General features: G+C 40.5%; 1 protein-coding gene across 1 annotated transcript in view; it reads left to right on the top strand.

Moving 5' to 3' along the window:
• Positions 1-16,041, top strand: part of ADGRV1 (adhesion G protein-coupled receptor V1) — a 577,115-nt gene extending 561,074 nt beyond the window's left edge. Inside the window, exons 88-90 of the mRNA XM_082836315.1 lie at positions 3,357-3,548; positions 5,935-6,112; positions 15,671-16,041. Of these exons, the coding sequence (XP_082692441.1) occupies positions 3,357-3,548; positions 5,935-6,112; positions 15,671-15,789 (489 nt within the window). The 3' untranslated portion in view covers positions 15,790-16,041. The remainder of the gene's footprint in view (positions 1-3,356; positions 3,549-5,934; positions 6,113-15,670) is intronic.
• The last annotated feature ends 2,049 nt before the right edge of the window (positions 16,042-18,090 follow it).

Raw genomic sequence — 18,090 nt, 5'->3', positions numbered from 1 at the left:
TCTTTGTGTTTTAATGGCTAGTGAGACACTATCACCAGCATATTTTTATCACATATAATAACTCTTTGCCAGAATCTAAAATAAATATTAGAAATAGAGGCCGTGTGGAGTCAATATGTCAGGTTGCTGAACACATCAGGTCAGGATTGCTGAGAGCTCTTGCTGTGTGGGTGTGTCCATGCTCACTGTTCTGTCACACTAGCTCCAACTGGCTGTGCATGCAGGCCAGCATTCAGAATGCAGACAAAATAATGAACTAATATTTCACTTTATTTAGAGACGTAAAATTAAAGGAATGAGCCTGGGCAGCTGTTAAATGGGTTCATTTAGTGCATTTGATAGTTTAACCACTTTTCTGTAACCTGAAGAAATTATGGGATGGGAGAGGCAGAGACAAAAAAGACTGCTGCCTAAGACTGTGCCTTTAGTTACAGTTTGATACCTGGTTTAACCCTCCTCTGAGATCTTTTTACAAGTCCTGAGAAGCTTAACTATTCTTACTCAAGGGCTGTATCTTAGTCCTCAGAGGGGATACTCAGATCAGTATGAAGCCCTGAGACTTCACTTCCTTCAGAGATAGGCAGCTTAATCAGCTTCCCATTTTACCCACTTCTCCTCTGCCATCACTTCTCGGGTAAATTTGGCAAATGGCAATGTTGATTCTTTCGCACCTCATATGGAACCAACATAAATTTTTGAGATAGGCAGCCAAAATCTTCTGTACTTATTGGCTCCTTCAGATGTTAAGAGTATTCATTAACTCCTTTAGATCATTTTGGTCTCGTTTGTGTCTCTGTTAATAAGTTTAAATTCCTGAATCAAAAGGAATCCAAGGTTGGCCAATCCAGATACAATCTAACTAAAGACTTTTGAAAGCATTTTTCATCATTGTAAGTAGGAGACCCAACAAAATAATCAAAACAGCAATGCACAGAAAGAATTTCCTTCTCTGTAAGCTTTCACTAAATAAGGAAAAGGAAGGACAGATGAATTATATACGTCCTGCTTCTGGAACAGTTAACCTATAATTTTGTAGGATATTGTTGTCTTTGTGAGCAACTTGGGAGTAGCAGCCAATGTTCTATCCTTGCATCTCATTATCTGGCAGTGCACATAGGGGTGGTCTGCAGATTGGATTGAATAATTGAGATTCTAGATTCTCTCTTAAAATTCTTTCACGGAACATCATACAAAGGAGAGCCTGAGATTTAACATACAGCGTTTGGAGTAGGGACTTGTTTTTACTGTGAGGTCAGAAACCTCCACAGCTGAGTACTTTGGATAATGAAGGTCCTTTTTCTATATTCGCCCAGCCTGGGCTGGGCACAGGCAAATGTCATACAATCTGTGTTTAAACATTCTTTTCTTTCCATTTTAACAGTGTTTATGTTTCCTGGCACACATCTAAAAGATTCAGAATATTTACTGTATATGTAAATATGCTTTTAAGGAAAAAAAAAAACATGCAGTTTTCACATGCAAGTTGTTTTCAGCAGACAGTTCCTTCTCTGAAACACAAAAGACTAGATATAAAAACAAACAAGGGAGAAGTGCTGTTTTAACAAATGGATCCTTGGAGATGGATTTTTAGGACTTTTTTTTTTTTCCTGATCCAGCTTTTACCCTATCACTTAGTAACGCTAAGAGAAATCCTGAAATAAATCGGTGACATTCTCACAGTTTTTAAGGCTGACAGTTTAATTTTTTTCCTGTTTTGTCTGTGGCCAATATAATTAGGTCATACCCATGTGAAAAATTACTTGTACAAGAAAAATTTTGGATGTGTATGTTTTCAGGAAGATTTGTTTCTGCTAATGTACATGACATCATTTGCATGTGAAAGTAATTCACTTACCCTACATAATTTAGAATATTAATGTTGTTTCCAAAAAACCAAAACGAGCCCAGTTCAAAAGGAAATGAATGTTTCTGTTACTAATTTTATATCATGGTTAGAGTAATTACATTTAAAAATATTTTTAGCAGGTAAACCACTGATTTTAAAACATATTTGTTAATTACATAGACTGGAAGCCAACTCAGGAAGGGGTCATTCCAGTAGAAAGAGGAGAAAGGCCTAATTTATAACAATATTCCAGAAATGGCAACAGAGATCAAATGCTAGCATTCCTACCTTGCAGACTGTCCTCTAATTTCATTTTACATTAAAAGTTAGTTGTAATTCTTGTGCCTTGAGGATTTTCTAATAGACTTTTTACTATTTATACCAGCAGATACAAGTTTTAAGCCCACAATATTGTTTGCTTTACTGCTTCTACACTGCCAGAAATATTAGGAGATATGGGAGAATGCAAACTTAAAAAAAAATGACCATACTTATTTGTGTTTTATGAAGATCTTGACATTAACTTCTTTTTTTCTTTAACAAGCTGAGTGTCTTGCTTTCATTTTTGTGGATTAATTTAAAAATTTTAGTAATTAAGGAGATTCTTATTTGCTTCCAAAACTTAAACACCAGGATTAACAGACACAAAAGTCACAGTTTAACATATTTTATTGGCTGAGTGTAAAGGTCAAAATTACCAAGCTTTGTAGAAGCACCATTAGAAGTATACAGTAGATCCCTTGTAGAAATCATGAAGGAAAGCCAGTGTAGGCAGTGTCTGGAACACAACTGTAAAATGTGAGTTGCTCTCTGTGACGGAAGCAGAGCAATTGTCAAGAGTTTGACTAGATTGCAAAAGAATTTAAAGGGCCTGCAGATGTTTAAGAATGCACAAGATAGCTTTGTCATTCTCATGTAACGTTTACTGAGAAGCAAGGCATGCTAAATATTAAGCAATCCATACTGAGTCCCTACCCAGTGATTTTATTTCCAACTGAGATAAGTAGGTGAGATATTTAAACAGAATTAGAAGGCTTAATTAGTGCTGCCCTTCCCCGAGTCGCCAAGGTGGCTGGAACATTACTCCCCATTTTGCTAAGGAAAAAAAATGAGATTAAGTGAGATAGGTGGGAAAAGATAGTAATTTTTCAGAAGGCAAGAGGTTTGCCCTCTAAAACAAAATGTGCACAGCTAATCAGATATACTCCTGCAATTCTGTTTTCATGTATTCGTAGAGCTAGATTCAGTTACTGATGTTCTAACCAAGAAAAAAAAAAAAAAAGACTTCTAAGTGAGAGAGCAGTTTTCTCAAATGACACTAAAGAACTTTTGTGACATTCAGAAATTTACAGGGGCCTGTTGGTAGACTTCGAACATGTTCTGTCATTCCCAGCTTTGGGTAGCATTTGGAGAACACTTGTAGAAAATCAGCTATGCTTACAATCATGTTTATTCTTTAGCTATGGTAGCAGGACTTCCTTTAAAATGCTAGTGTTCTCTTCTTTTGCAGGGACTGTACGTTTTTGTGGTTTATTTCATTCTGCACAACCAGACGTGTTGCCCTATGAAGGCCAGTTACACAGTGGAAATGAATGGGCACCCGGGACCCAGCACAGCCTTCTTCACACCCGGGAGTGGAATGCCTCCTGTTGGAGGGGAGATCAGCAAGTCTACCCAGAATCTGATCAGCGCTATGGAGGAGGTGCCTGCCCTTGCCCTTTCTCCTTCTCTGTTTCTCTCTCTCACTCTTTGATATACAACCTTTCCATTTTATGGAGTACAAGTTAAATGGTGCCATGTAACTTTTAAATCCTTTTCCTACTGACATTCTCTGATCTCTGGTATTTGCTGTGCTCACCATGGTATCATGTCTGTTATCTAATTCTTTTTCCTCCTTGCTTTGTGAGCTCTATTAACCTGCAGTTTGTACCGGGAAATCAGAGCTCTTTCTTCAAAAGCTTCCTAATTGGTTACGGCAGTGACTGAATCTGCTTCAGAAATGGTTTTTCAAATACTGTTTCTTCCTGAAAATATTTTCACAGCTCTCTTCCTTTACTCATGCCAATCCACTACTTCAATCCCAACAAACAAATAAACCTCCCAATGTTCTCCCTCCACGTCATTTTGGGTTCTTGTGTCTAAATCACATTGCCACCAACCTCTCAGTAGTGCCACCCATAGCATTGGTACCACTGCTTGTATTTTGAAACATACCTGAAGACATTTGTCCAGGAAGAGATGGTAAACAGGTCCCTGACAATTTCTGCAGTGCCTGAGATGTGCTTGCCTACCATTTCCTTACACAGCCCATGTTAGTGTCTCTGTATGAAGGAGCCAAGGGGAACAGTATTTGTGTTTGCATCCTGAAAAATGGCAGGAAATCAAAGTGCATATGTCTGAAAAGAAAACAGTTTATACATAGTTAAGTAGGTAAATAGATAATCTACCTGCTCAGTGATATTTTTTTTGTCTTCCGTGTTAATTTAGAAAGTAACTTTATTCATGTCAGGCGAAAATTAAGGTAAGTGATCACAAATAAAGTACCATATTTAAAAACCTTGATATGTGTTTAGTACCCTAAAGGGTTCAGCAATCTAGTACCATTTCTGTATCCCATAAGCTCTTAAAACTGAATTATTTTCACATCCCAGGTGATAACAATAGAAACAGATATTTTTAAGATCAGCAGTGTGGGAGTAAATCTTTAAAATAATGGTTTTTGTCTCTTTACTTGGCTACCCAGTTTAGCATTTGTCTAGATCGAGACTATACATTAGCCATTAGCCATGTATGTCTGTTTAAATTTAAACTAGCCACAATTAAATAACAATAAAAATTCACTTCATCAGGGCTTCCCTGGTGGCACAGTGGTTGAGAGTCCGCCTGCCGATGCAGGGGACACGGGTTCGTGCCCCGGTCTGGGAAGATCCCACATGCCGCGGAGCGGCTGGGCCTGTGAGCCATGGCCGCTGAGCCTGCGCGTCCGGAGCCTGTGCTCCGTAACGGGAGAGGCCACGACAGTGAGAGGCCCACGTACCGCAAAAAAAAAAAAAAAAAATTCACTTCATCAGTCACCCTGGCCACATTCTAGTGTTCCATAGCCACATATATCTGGTAGCTACCATAATGGAGAACAAATGTCTAAAACATTTGTGGCATCACAGTGCTATACTGAACTGTATTGAACCATCACTGTGTTGAACAGTGGTAGTCCAGATGTTCCACTTCTTCGTAAAATCCTTTAAGGTTTCATGTTCTCTCAAATTTATTTCTCCAGCACTCAAATCATTTTTCTCAGTGCAACGCATCCCCGCAGTGTCTCAGAGAACCTTATATTGGGAGGCAGCAGCTGTGACAGTGCAGTTCCTGGCCTGAGCCACTACTTAAATGTTCACTGGGGGTGGAGCGCAGTGGCATACCCTAAAGTGTGCTCTGCATTCCTCAGCGGCTTAGAATTGGCCTTGATCCAGCTGTCAATGAGGCACTGGCAGAGACATTCCAGAAAGCCACGCAGAGAAGGGAAAGCATTAGGAAAGGAAAGATTAAGGGGTGTTTACCAGTAACCACAAGGGAAGCAAATACATTTACTCATTTCAAGATAGAACTATCTTTTTAATCATTTAATTTTTAAAAAGGAGGACTTCAGCATTCTATCAAAGAGCTTTTCTTTTCAATTCAGTATATCCTCATAGCTATATGTTAAAATTATATGTTGTAGCTTAAAGATTTAGGAGGGTTCTCCAGTTCTTATATTTTTAACAGCTTTGTTTGCACATATTCTATGAAAAAATTTAACGTATTGATTGGGTTAAAAAATAATTCTCTTCTTCCACGCATGACAGCTTAGAAATCTACAAGTAATCCTCGTAGAGAAATTGTTTAGCATCGCCAGATTAGACGGTCTCATGGAGAGACATACTTTTCTAAGGAACAAAGGTAAAATTAAAGGTCAATTCTAAACAGTTCAACAGCCCTTTCACTTAGTCTTTGTAATGAGATGCAGAGATAAATAGCTCATACAGATTTCAGGGTAAGTATGTATGTACTCATATTATGGTTTCCTTTTCTCCCAACCCCAACCCAAAAAGGTGCCACCTGACTGGGAGAGAGCATCCTTCCGACAAGCCAGCCAGGCCAGCCCTGACTTAAAGCCAAGCCCACAGAATGGCGCCACGTTCCCTTCCTCTGGAGGATATGGCCAGGGGTCACTAATAGTCGATGAGGAGTCGCAGGAGTTTGATGACTTGATATTTGCATTAAAAACTGGTATGTGAACCCACAGACCCCCTTGGAAGTAGGCACTCTCGCTATGCTACAATTTGTATCTTCTTCCCATGAAGTTGCAAAAGTACAATCAGTCACCCGTACCACATCCCAATTCTCATGACCCATTCCTAATCCCAGCCGAATTCTAGGATATTTTGTTCTTGGCACCAAATATGAGACAACCTAAAAATAATTGACAATTTGCTTTTAAGAAAAAGGAATACTCTAACCAGATGTAACTCTCTCTGCACTGGAATCTTGCTAGAACACCAAGATACTGCTGAGTCATAAGAATCTGGTAGTGATCTCCCTGAGAGAGTGTTGCCTCTGACCTACCAAAGAGAATTTCTTATGGAGTATCTTTGGAGCAGAAACTTTCAAAGGCAACATAATGGGCCTCATATAGTTCTACAGTTTTCAAAGTGCCATCATATATATAGTATTTCATTGTCTCTTCCTATACGTTCAACTCCACTCAACCTGTGACCCCGATGGAGAGTTGTTTTCAAATCAAATATGCAACTTTTTTCTTTTCTTTTTTCCCTCAGAAAAATGTTGAACTGTCACTGTTAGAAAAAGTTCAGTGAACTTTTTCATTTCTAGATGTACAAACATGCAAGAAGGTGTGTCCGTGCTCAGATGAACCTATTGAAATAGTTATTCAAAAGTGCATGCTACTATATATATATTTCCATGTCAGATCAGTGCTTGGCAGTTGGTAAACCTTTTGTAGATGTTGTTTGAGAATGAATGAATGAATTCATTTCATGAATGAGTGAAAGAAAAATGAAACTTAGAGTTTGCTTGGAGGAGTAGACATTAGATAAACATGACATAAAGAAGAGTAAAATAAGTAGTGGAAAGAGTTATTAATTATTGAGAATTCAAGGAAATGTTTTTAAAAACCTGCTCAGTTGATTCTTGAAGACATATAGAGCTTAAGTAAGTAAAGAGTGGAAGAAAAGCATTGCAGACTGAGGGAATAGAATTAGCCAAAGCCCAGGGCTGCAGGTGCATGACCTGCTTGGGGAGAAGAAGCATGCAGTGTGGCTGGGAGGGAGGGTGAGTAAAGCCAGGCAGCAGGAGAAAAGCCCAGAAAGTAGTTTACCTACATTGTTAATAAGTTACTGTAGCTCCTCCACTGGGTTTCAGCAAGCACCCTCCTTGGGATATTCCTAGACATCCTTGGTGAAAGGATCCCCTGACCAAGTATATTTGGGAAACTGCAGAGATTCACAACTCACTTGAGCATTTTAGCAGCTCTAAAAAGTCCTAGAGTAAAGAAAACCACTTCACTTAATTTAACTTGGGGCTTCCAGAATACATTTAGTGATAGATTCATTTGGGGGAGCAGAAGACTTCCTGCATCCCTGCATAATATTAAAATGCTCTTCAGATGCCATGCTAAGGGATGGGATTTTTATAGAACTCAGTGAGCCATCGAGGTTTTTGAGGAGAGGCACAACATGTTCCCACTGGTTTTGAGGCAAAATAACTCTTAGGGAAGTCTGAAGAATAAATTTAGAAGCAAAATCAGAAAGGCTGAGAGGTGTTTACCATGGTCCCAGGGAATAAGGTTTAGACCTCAAATCTGGTGAGTGGAAAGAAAAAGGACAAGAAGAATGCTGAGGAAACACTGAGAGGACAGTCACCAAAGGCTCCTGCTTCTCACCTAGGTGACTGAGGGATCATACATAGAGCATTTGCTTGTTTATTTGTTTTCAAGGGGAAACTGATGAGTTCAGACTTGGATAATTTGATCATTCTGCCTGGTGGCTCTTCAGTAGTCAAGTTGGGATCTTTGGCGAGGGATCGGGGTTGGAAGTAATGGTCTGAAAGGCATCCTGCAGAGATTACATTTGAAGCTATGGGGATGAATAAGTTTAGTCTGGAAGAGTGGAAGCTAAGAGATGAGAAGAAAAGAAGTGAGGGAGGGAGAGGGAAGAAGGGAAAACACAAGAAAGGAAAAGGAACAAGAAGAACATCTGAGATGATACCTACGTTTAAGCGTAAATAGAAGAGGGTCCCACAGAGGACACTGTAGCATGGTCAGCATGAAAACTAGAGAGAAGAGTTTCATGAAGGAGGAAGGAACAACTGTATAAAATGCCCATTCGAGCTAGGACTGAAAGGGGGCTTTCAGATTACAAATAGTTCCCAGGGTAGATTATGTCCCCAGCACTGCAATGCAGTCAGTTGATGTTACAGCACTGGAAGCATAAAATGAATTCTTGCGACGTAATTAAATTAGATCTGGGTCCTATATATATATATAACAAGTACTAAATGCATTCCATTCTGGAATGTATGGAATGACTTACTTACTTATAGACTGAGTTTAGCATTCCTTAGAGTTCACTAAACTCTTTAGGAAGTAAATACTTTAAAAGACCACAATAGCAGTCTCTAACACTGGCCCCCTCTATTTTTAGAAAAGGTACAATAATAATCAAGTTCCACCCCCTAGATGCTTTCCATCATACAATATGGTCAAATCAAAGGAGCAGTCCACCTGCCACTCCATCCACAGTGGAATTCACAATTGATACATAGGCCAGATGTGGACCAACAGGGAGTTTTATTTGACCTTCATTGCACTTTAACAATTTTTTGTGGCAAAATTTTAAAATTCAGAGATATCCTGTAAAAATCCAGAATATGTTTTAAAAAAAAATCTACCAATAGAGTGCTTAAAATCTAACACAACACTGCTTGATTGGAGCTGAGTAATGGCTGCCCCTTTAGACAGGACATGAGCTCTTTAGTTTGTCCAGTGCCCACCAGACCTGTGTCAATGATTTATGTGAGCCTCCCTGGCACCTGTGATGTTTGAGTTTGCAAACCTTGACCTATCTCAGGTCCACTTTACCTGCGGGCCACTCCAAGTCAACTACTGGGAACAGTGGGACTTCCAAGTCTTTTTCATTTGAACCCCTAAACAACTTTGAAAAGTTACCCTTTGCATATATCTAAATAAACATCCAAAGGTTTTCATAAGTTTAAATAGAATCAAACAATGTCATTTCTATTATAAATTTTAGGGTTTAAGGGCCTGAGTACCAGAGCAATTTGATACCTACTGCTATTCATTTTATTTTAAATATGTACAAGAAAGCTTTTCTTTTACATCTGGGGATTTTACACTATTCTCTTTTCTCTTTGAACTTGTATTACCATTCTACTCCCGACACAGAATTTTATCCTAATGTAATATATTTTATGTTTGAAATTCATTTAATTGGTATAAAATAGAAGCCCTTGTCCCAAAGCCACTCATGGACTTGTTTTTCCATTTGAATTTTAGCCATATTGAATTCCTTAAAGCAAAAAAAAAAAAAAGGACACAAAGGAAAACACTTGACCTTTTTTCATTTTTAAAATAAATTATCTTTCTATGAGAAATTCACATTTCACTCTAAAAAGAGGACATCATATCTTTCAATTAGTTGTTCTTGAAATGCATCAGCCTCTCCACAGGCAAATGAGACACTCAGTTCTAGACTAGTGATGCCATGGTTATTATTAGTTATTTTAATAGAACTTTCCAAGGTATCATCAGTGTCCCCAACCAGGACTGTGGGAGAATGAGAACAGTCACCCTGGGACAGCCTCCATTTAGGGAAGAGGAGAAGGTAGAGAGCTAACTAGAACAGATTCAGCCTACACAGAGTGTGAGTCCAGGATGGAGGGGCGTGTACTCTATTTACATCCCTAACAAGAAGTGTTTTTTTATTTTAATGTAATAAAAATGATTTTTTATTTTAAATGTATTCATTTTTAAATCATGGCATTTTTATGTTGATCCAAAGCTGACAAGACTCTAGAAAATGTCAAACTGGGAGCCTGTTGGGCTTAGAAACAGGGTGTTTTTCCACAGGGGCTTCTCCCAGAGGGACTAATCTGATTCCCCATCATCCTTAGTCCCTTAACTTACTTATTTTACCTCAGACCAATGACACTAAAGTCGTGGTAAACGTTTCCCTACTGGAAACGTTTTGTTTGTTTTGTTTTTTTTATTTTTGGTTGCGTTGGGTCTTCATTGCTGTGCACGGGCTTTCTGTAGTTGTGGCGAGCGGGGACTACTCTTCGTTGCAGTACACAGGCTTCTCACTGCAGTGGCTTCTCTTGTTGTGGCACGTGGGCTCAGTAGTTGTAGCTCGTGGGCTCTAGAGCGCAGGCTCAGCAGCTGTGGTGCACGGGCTTAGTTGCTCTGTGGCATGTGGGATCCTCCTGGACCAGCACTCGAACCTGTGTCCCCTGCATTGGCAGGCGGATTCCTAACCACTGTGCCACCAGGGAAGCCCAAATTTGGAAAGATTTTGATTTTTTTTTCCTCAGAAGATTGAAGGAGTATGACCTTTGTATCACTGCCGCATTTTAAAAGTCCATAGAAAATAAGAATGGGCTCAAAGAGGGTTCAGAGAGCTCTGTGTTGGAATCCTAGCTCTGCAGTCAACTACCTGTGTGACTTTCAGTAAGGAACTCAACCTTTCAGTTTCCTCATTTATCAAATGTTCTTTTTTAAAAATTTTATTTATTTAATTTATTTATTTTTGGCTGCATTGGGTCTTTGTTGCTGCATGCAGGCTTTCTCTAGTTGCGGCGAGCGGGGTCTACTATTCCTTGCAGCGTGTGGGCTTCTCATTGCAGTGTCTTCTCTTGTTTGCGGAGCACAGGCTCGAGGAGCGCGGGCTTCAGTAGTTGTGGCATGCAGGCTCAGTAGTTGTGGTGCATGGGCTTAGTTGCTCTGCAGCATGTGGGACCTTCCCAGACCAGGGCTCGAACCCGTGTCCCCTGCATTGGCAGGTGGATTCCTAACCACTGTGCCACCAGGGAAGCCCATCAAATAAGTGTTCTTATTGTAAGTTTTCATGAAGTTTGGAGATTGTCTATGTGAAAATTCTACCACAGTGTCTGGCAGAATTTAAATTCAGTATGTGGTATAAATTATTTGTTGGGTTCGATTTGTTGTTATGTTTAAAAACAGTTTTAACTATTCATAATGTGTTCTGTAACACCTGGGTGTTCACTGCACCATAACTATTGAGTGAGGGAGGTTCGTGCTTGAATGTGTGCCAAGGAGTTTGAAATTTATTCTATAGACAAATATGAACACGTGAAACCTGTGGGACAAAGAAGTCACACGAATAGAGCTGCCCCCATAAGAGGCTGTAGGATGTAAAAGACAACACCCTACGTCTGGGGTCAGAAGTCCAGTTGGGGGACTTCCCTGGTGGTCCAGTGGTAAAGAATCTGCCTTCCAATGCAGGGGACACGGGTTCGATCCCTGGTCAGGGAACTAAGATCCCACATGCCGTGGGGCAATTAAGCCCACGTGCCACAACTACTGAGCTCGCGCTTCAACTAGAGCCCACGTGCCACAGACTACAGAGCCCACACGCCCTGGAGCTCACACCACAACTACAGAGAGAAAACCCACACGCCACAACTACAAAGAGAAAACCCACACGCCACAACTACAGAGAGAAAACCCGCACGCCACAACTACAGAGGAGCCCACGCACCATAAGGAAGAGCCCGCACAACAAAAGATCCCACATGCCTCAGCGAAGACCCCGCATGCCTCAACTAGGACCCGATGCAGGCAAACAAAGAAAATTTTTTTAAAAAAATTAAAAAAGAAAAGAAGTCCAGTTGGATATCTTCATTCTGTGACTTCCCTGCTGTGTGACGTGGGCAGCTCAGTGAACACCTCTGATCCCCATTCAGTCCCTATGTCTGTAAAACAGGACTAGTAATCATGCTTTCCTAATTAAAGCATGTTTGAAATGTTGAGGAAAGGAGAGACTCTAGATGAATGTGAATTATTACTTGTAGTTCCTTTGACATTGCCCGTTTAGTCTACCAAGGGGGAGAGTTAACTGTTATCACAGTTGCTGGATTTTTCGTGAATTTTTGGCTTAAAATGTCAGCATGAAAATACCTTGCAGAAAATCAGGATACTTACTGCCAAATACCTTCCTAGACCATTGAATGAATTACAAAAGACAAGAAACCTGGGCTGTGTTCCCACTTCTGCCGTGTTATACTTGTATGTAGAATGTGTCCTTTCTGAGTCTCAGCAAGGGATTAGGATTTGGGTATTGTGCATTTATATCAACTGGGAGGAAATTGAAAAGGAGGACGAGGTGGATCTTACAGATGTGGTGACTCAGGGGAGGCTGTATCTAGAACTTGCTGACATCTTCCAGGGCTCTGGGCTACTGAACAAGCTGGTGACACCCAGTCGCTTGTAAAGCTGCACCCCACGTTGAACCTTCCAGCCCAGTGTGCTTCGTCCCTCACAGTCTGCTCAGCAGGCTCTTAGTTCAGAACTTCTAGTGTGCTTTGTCTCCATGCTGGGCAGATGCTTATGCATTCCTAGTGGCATTTAGAGCAGGCCAACCTTGAAATCAGAGGAAGTTGGTGCTCATTTGTTCATTAAACCCCACTCTTCCCTGGTGCTAATGCTGGGGTCCTCGCTGTTTCTCTATAGTTGACCCCATATTGGGCAACTCTGTTACTCACCGAGATCAAGCTGCTATAGGCCTCAGGGCCTCAGTCACCTTCTCTTTATAAAATGGCAATGTGTCACTGGTCCACTTGGAGGTTCTTCTAAGTCAGACAGTTCCTCTGCTTCCCTGGCAGAGAAACATGGGCCCTTTGTCCTTCAAAGGCAGTGTGGCAAACTCAAATGTTACTCACATGTAGGGCCAAACACCATAACTGATTCCAGAGAGCTGATAAAAACAGCGGCATACCAAGAGGTAGTACCTGGTCCATGTTTTGGTGGTAGTTGTTTTATATAATCCAGAAATACAGGCCCAGTGTTGCCTTGTCTTCTGCTTTTTAAAGAGAAACCCCAAATCTGATTTTTTATTTTAAATGTATTCATTTTTAAATCATGGCAACTAACTAAATTTTTGAATATACATTGTCATTGGTAATATGCTAGTTCTTAATTGAGGAAAGAGTTCACAGGTGTTTGTCATGTTTTGCTTCATGACTTACATGTACATTCTATATAGAGGTACCCTACAATTTATCATCCATACCAGGACAATTCAAGAGGGTAAACGGGATGTGATTAATAATTTTTCAGGTATAAACTAGGACTTTTCTTTTCAAACATTGCATCCTCCAGCTCCCTGCTTGAAGGAATAGTGAAAGAAGTATTTGTGAAAGGGTGTGGAAATGGGCCTTGACGGATAGGTAGGAAGACGCTCAGGCTGGATTTACATGGCACTGCAGGACCAGTCAAGAGAAATCACTTTGAGAAAGCTCTCCAATGGGCAAAAGTTGGAATATGTCTATCTGGTGAGATCCAGCCGGGTTAGGAGTATCTTGAAAGGCAAGGCAGAGGGTTCCAGCCCGACGCAGTTGACAATAGGAACTAATGTTTGTTCTTGAGAAGGCAGTGGAATGCAGAATGGATCAGAGGAACAGAACAGGCAATAAAAATGGAAGAGGAATTTTCAAGAACTAGGATCAGAGCATAATTTATTAATACACTGAGCAAACATTTACTGAACACTCACAGTGTGCTGGGCACTGTCCTATTAGCTAAGAGACATAATCCAATGGGAGAATCTGAAATTTTAAAAGAGAATCATCATGTTTCCAAGGGTAGCAGAGGGGATACTACCTGAGTTGATAATTTATAGGAAGAGTGGAAGCAGCCAAGCTAAAGCGTTGAGGGGGCAGGGAAAGAGCATCCTAGGCAGAAATGCTTGAATAATAACACGGTGGGGAAAGGGAGTGATCAGCAGCTCTAGTGAGACATTAGGCTAGAGAGCAGGCAAGAATCAGGTGGATCATGCCTTGAAGCTGGGCTGAAGACAAGCCCTCCAGAGGTCAGACCGCAGGAGGAGATGCAAAAGAAAGCAGAATAGCTTTGGAAAGGGTCAACAGAGGACTTCCCTGGTGGCACAGTGGTTAAGAATCCACCTGCCAATGTAGGGGACACGAGTTCGAGCCCTGGTCCACGAAGATCCCACATGCCGCGGAGCAGCTAAACCCATGTGCCACAACTACTGAACCTGCACTCTAGAGCCCGCGAGCCACAACTACTGAGCCTGCACTCTAGAGCCCGTGAGCCACAACTACTGAGCCCACGTGCCACAACTACTGAAGCCCACACACCTAGAGCCTGTGGTCCACAACAAGAGAAGCCACTGCAATGCGAAGCCCGAGCACCACAAGGAAGAGTAGCCCCCGCTCGCCACAACTAGAGGAAGCCTGTGCGCAGCAACGAAGACCCAACGCAACCAAAAATAAATAAATAAATGTATTTAAAAAAGGAAAGAAAGAAAGAGTCAACAGGTCAGTGGATGAGTGGTTGAGATGGGCCAGTGCAGTGTCAGAGAAACAAAGCCAGGAAGTGGGGTTTCAGCAGCAGCCTTTAACAGAGAGAGGGTGGGAAGGACAGAGACCCAAAAGAGGGAGGGTTTGGCTAGAAAGAGGTCATTAGTGGGCTCCTGCTTCCATCTCCGAATAGGTTAAGAAGAAGCTAATCCACTATCTTCCCATAGCTACTAACTGCAGAATTGCCTTTCCTACATCTCAGACAGATAGGGAAGTCTCAGCTGCCCAGGCAACTGGTTTTTCACTTCCCTTCTTGTTTGCAGTCTTGTGCCCAGCAGAGGGGGTGGGGCTGGGAACTGTAATCTCTGGTGATTCAGCCAACAGCACACCCTGTGACCACATACCTAGTCCGTGTGTGTGTGTGTGTGTGTGTGTGTGTGTGTGTGTGTGTGTGGGTGTGGGTGTGGGTGTGGGTGTGCATGAGAGAGAGAGTGTGTGTGTGTGTGTTTATGTGTTCCTCTGCACATTACAGAATAAAACAACAAGGTGTTAGTCTAACATAGTGTCAAGTTTTCTGAATTATTCTGAGTTCTGAAAAAAGTAGTAAACAGTGGAGCGTCCTCAAAACAGAGATTCCAGGCGCTATCTTCAGTTAACAGCTAGCTTTGTGGGATTCTTATGCGGATCTGTTTTGGCACTGTGTTACATAATTATTTTTATCTTAGGAGCAGATCTGAGTCATTGAGAGCCAGTGTCTTCTGGGCACTGATATGATACCAGGTGTTGTCAATGCACAGTTTTCTTCTTGGATGCCTGCCACACTGAGTCTCAGCTGAAGGACTTACTAGGTTTGGTACATGTAGGGTTGGAGGTTATATGTTTTCTAACAGCAAATCCTACCCCCCTGCTGAAAAATTCTAATAACTTGCCTGATCTTTTTTATTTTAGTAATCCCCCAATTAAGAAATGCTATTCTTTGGAGTAAGTTATACCTGTCAACCATGTAGAAACAGAAAAAAAGATTGAGAAGCCAAATTCATGTCTTTAGAAATTAATTTGTACTTATAAAAACTACCAAAAGGAATTTAAAATACAGTTTTATAATTGCTAGGTATTAATAATATTTATTCTAAATGTATAGCTCACTTTTTACTAATATAATAGAAGTAAACATGTGTTGACTTACTGTAACTTGACCATTAATTTGCTGGACTAATAGTTGGGCGTTTTGTGTTTATTCTTTATCTATTGCAGGAGCTGGTATCAGTGTCAGTGATAATGAATCTGGTCAAGGCAGCCAGGAGGGAGGCACCTTGACTGACTCCCAGATCGTAGAACTCAGAAGGATCCCCATCGCCGACACCCACCTCTAGCACCTCAGTAACCATTAGAATGAGGGTACTTCCCTGTTTGTATTGGCTCTGTGCTAAAACTTTCTAAGTACATGCAGCCGTATAATAGGACTCTGTGAATTGTACTGGATGACTAACCCAGAGGTGATTGTTGTGTTTGGAATATAAATTACTTATCTTTGTGCAATCTGAAAATTAACTGCTATAATGAAAGACTGGATTGATTTGTATCAGTTAATAGGATTGGCATGTCAGTTAATAGAATGTACATATTCCAAGAGTATTAGTTGTTTTTTAATGATGCTACATGGCTAACATTGTTTAATAAAAGTAATAACAATCAATAAAAACCATAGAATCCATTTGGCATGACCCAGGCTCATTATTTATGAGGAAATACTGTGCCTGAGCAAAGAAACAAACTCTATCTAGATGATGTCCAGCACCCCATTTCTTCCTACATTGATACAGGTGATCCAGATTTAAGACTTCACCTTCATTCCTAAAAACCATAAAATGTATTGTCTGTTGATTTTGTACCTGAGTGTCGACGGAGTACTGTAGTTTACATAGTCTTTCATCAAAAGTATGTATTTCTGCTTATTACGAAATTAGGGATCTGGGGCTTCCCTGGTGGCGCAGTGGTTGAGAGTCCGCCTGCCGATGCAGGGGACACGGGTTCGTGCCCCGGTCCGGGAAGATCCCACATGCCGCGGAGCGGCTGGGCCCGTGAGCCATGGCCGCTGAGCCTGCATGTCCGGAGCCTGTGCTCCGCAACGGGAGAGGCCACAGCAGTGAGAGGCCCACGTACCACAAAAAAAAAAAAAAAAATTAAAAACAAATTAAAAAAGAAATTAGGGATCTGAACATTTTCCAGAATGAATGTTCTGTTCCCGGTTAAAAATAACTCCATCAAGCATTTTAGTACAGCTAAGAAGAGGATCATCCAAACAGTGCAGAGTTTGTTTGGGAGAAATATTTCTTGGTTTGGATTTTTCAGTCTTTGTCTTGGAATGAGAAATCAGCAAGTCTGTCCTAGAACAAACCCTATTATGTTCAGGATGATTTCATTGACTATGGTTCCAGAGGAATCATTAAGAACAGAACAAGTTTGTTCTAAGAAAGCCTTTTTGACCTTTTATTTTTGAATTCCTACGTATTTGGGGGAAAATCAGTAGTCATTTCAAGAAAAAACTTGAAAATCTGCCTAAGGGAAAATTTTGTTCTGTTAATCATTTCACTTAAAACTATAATTAAAACACCCAAGTGTTCTATCATCACTGTGAAGCATGGCTTTATTTTTTATAAAATAAGGTGGCATTACTGATCTTGATGAATTATAAAATGACTCTCCTTTCTTCTTCCTGTTGGCCCTCCCCTACTTCCATCTCCTCGTATATTAAGCTTTGATCAGTGACTTTTTAGGTAGGAAACAGAAGCTGCACAACAAAATCAAACAGCCTAAAAGACAAAGGCAGCATCATTGGCAGAGTTATAATCCTTTTTAGGAAGTTTAGAAATGGTGCTAATAAGATTGAATTTACGTTACATGACAAATAAGTTAGTGTCTCTCTCAACCTACAGCATTGTACTGTAGTCTCTTCCAAAATAAGAAGCAATTGATATAATTGGTTATAAAATAAAAATTTAACATGAAAATTTTGAAATTGGTAATAAGCATTTTAAAATTGTTAATAGGTTTTAATGAATTTGAGGCTAAGATAATGATTACAGAAATGTGAGATTTCATGGTGTGGAATCCATGAGTCATAATTACTATAACATTTTTTTTGCAGATTCCTCGATTCCTATTTGTCACTTAAGGTAAAGTTATTATCAGCATTTTTGAAGTGCCTAAATGGATTATAACTACACCATAATGAATTCTCTAACAAAGACAATTGTCAATAGCTATTTTCATTTCTATGTGTTGTCAGAATTTGGGAAAATCTGGCCAAAAACATGACCAATCACAGACACCTTTTACTTCAGCTTACTGAATTTCTATTGTTATCCCAAACGCCATCTTGATAAAGAATCAAAAGAAACTCCTGCCACTGATCAGCATGATTCTTTAAACATTAGAAGGAAAGGGCAAGATTTCTAGAAGCCGCAGTGCTAAAACAAATAAGCTTCATATTCCAACAGCAGCAATATTTTGCCATCCGGTTTCCTCTCAATGTAGAGTGAGATGGGACATCCGCCAGGGAAGGATAGTACCAGGTAGGAGGAAGCAGATCAAATCAAAGTCTTAAAAATGAAAACTCGAAGACTAGAACTAAAACACCTTGTGATCTTTCTTTTTCGGGAGGTTTTATGCGC

Source organism: Leucopleurus acutus (assembly GCF_964270905.1).
Source record: "Leucopleurus acutus genome assembly, chromosome: 3".
In the NCBI taxonomy this organism is placed as follows: domain Eukaryota; kingdom Metazoa; phylum Chordata; class Mammalia; order Artiodactyla; family Delphinidae; genus Leucopleurus; species Leucopleurus acutus.
This window is presented reverse-complemented; position numbering and strand designations above follow the sequence as displayed.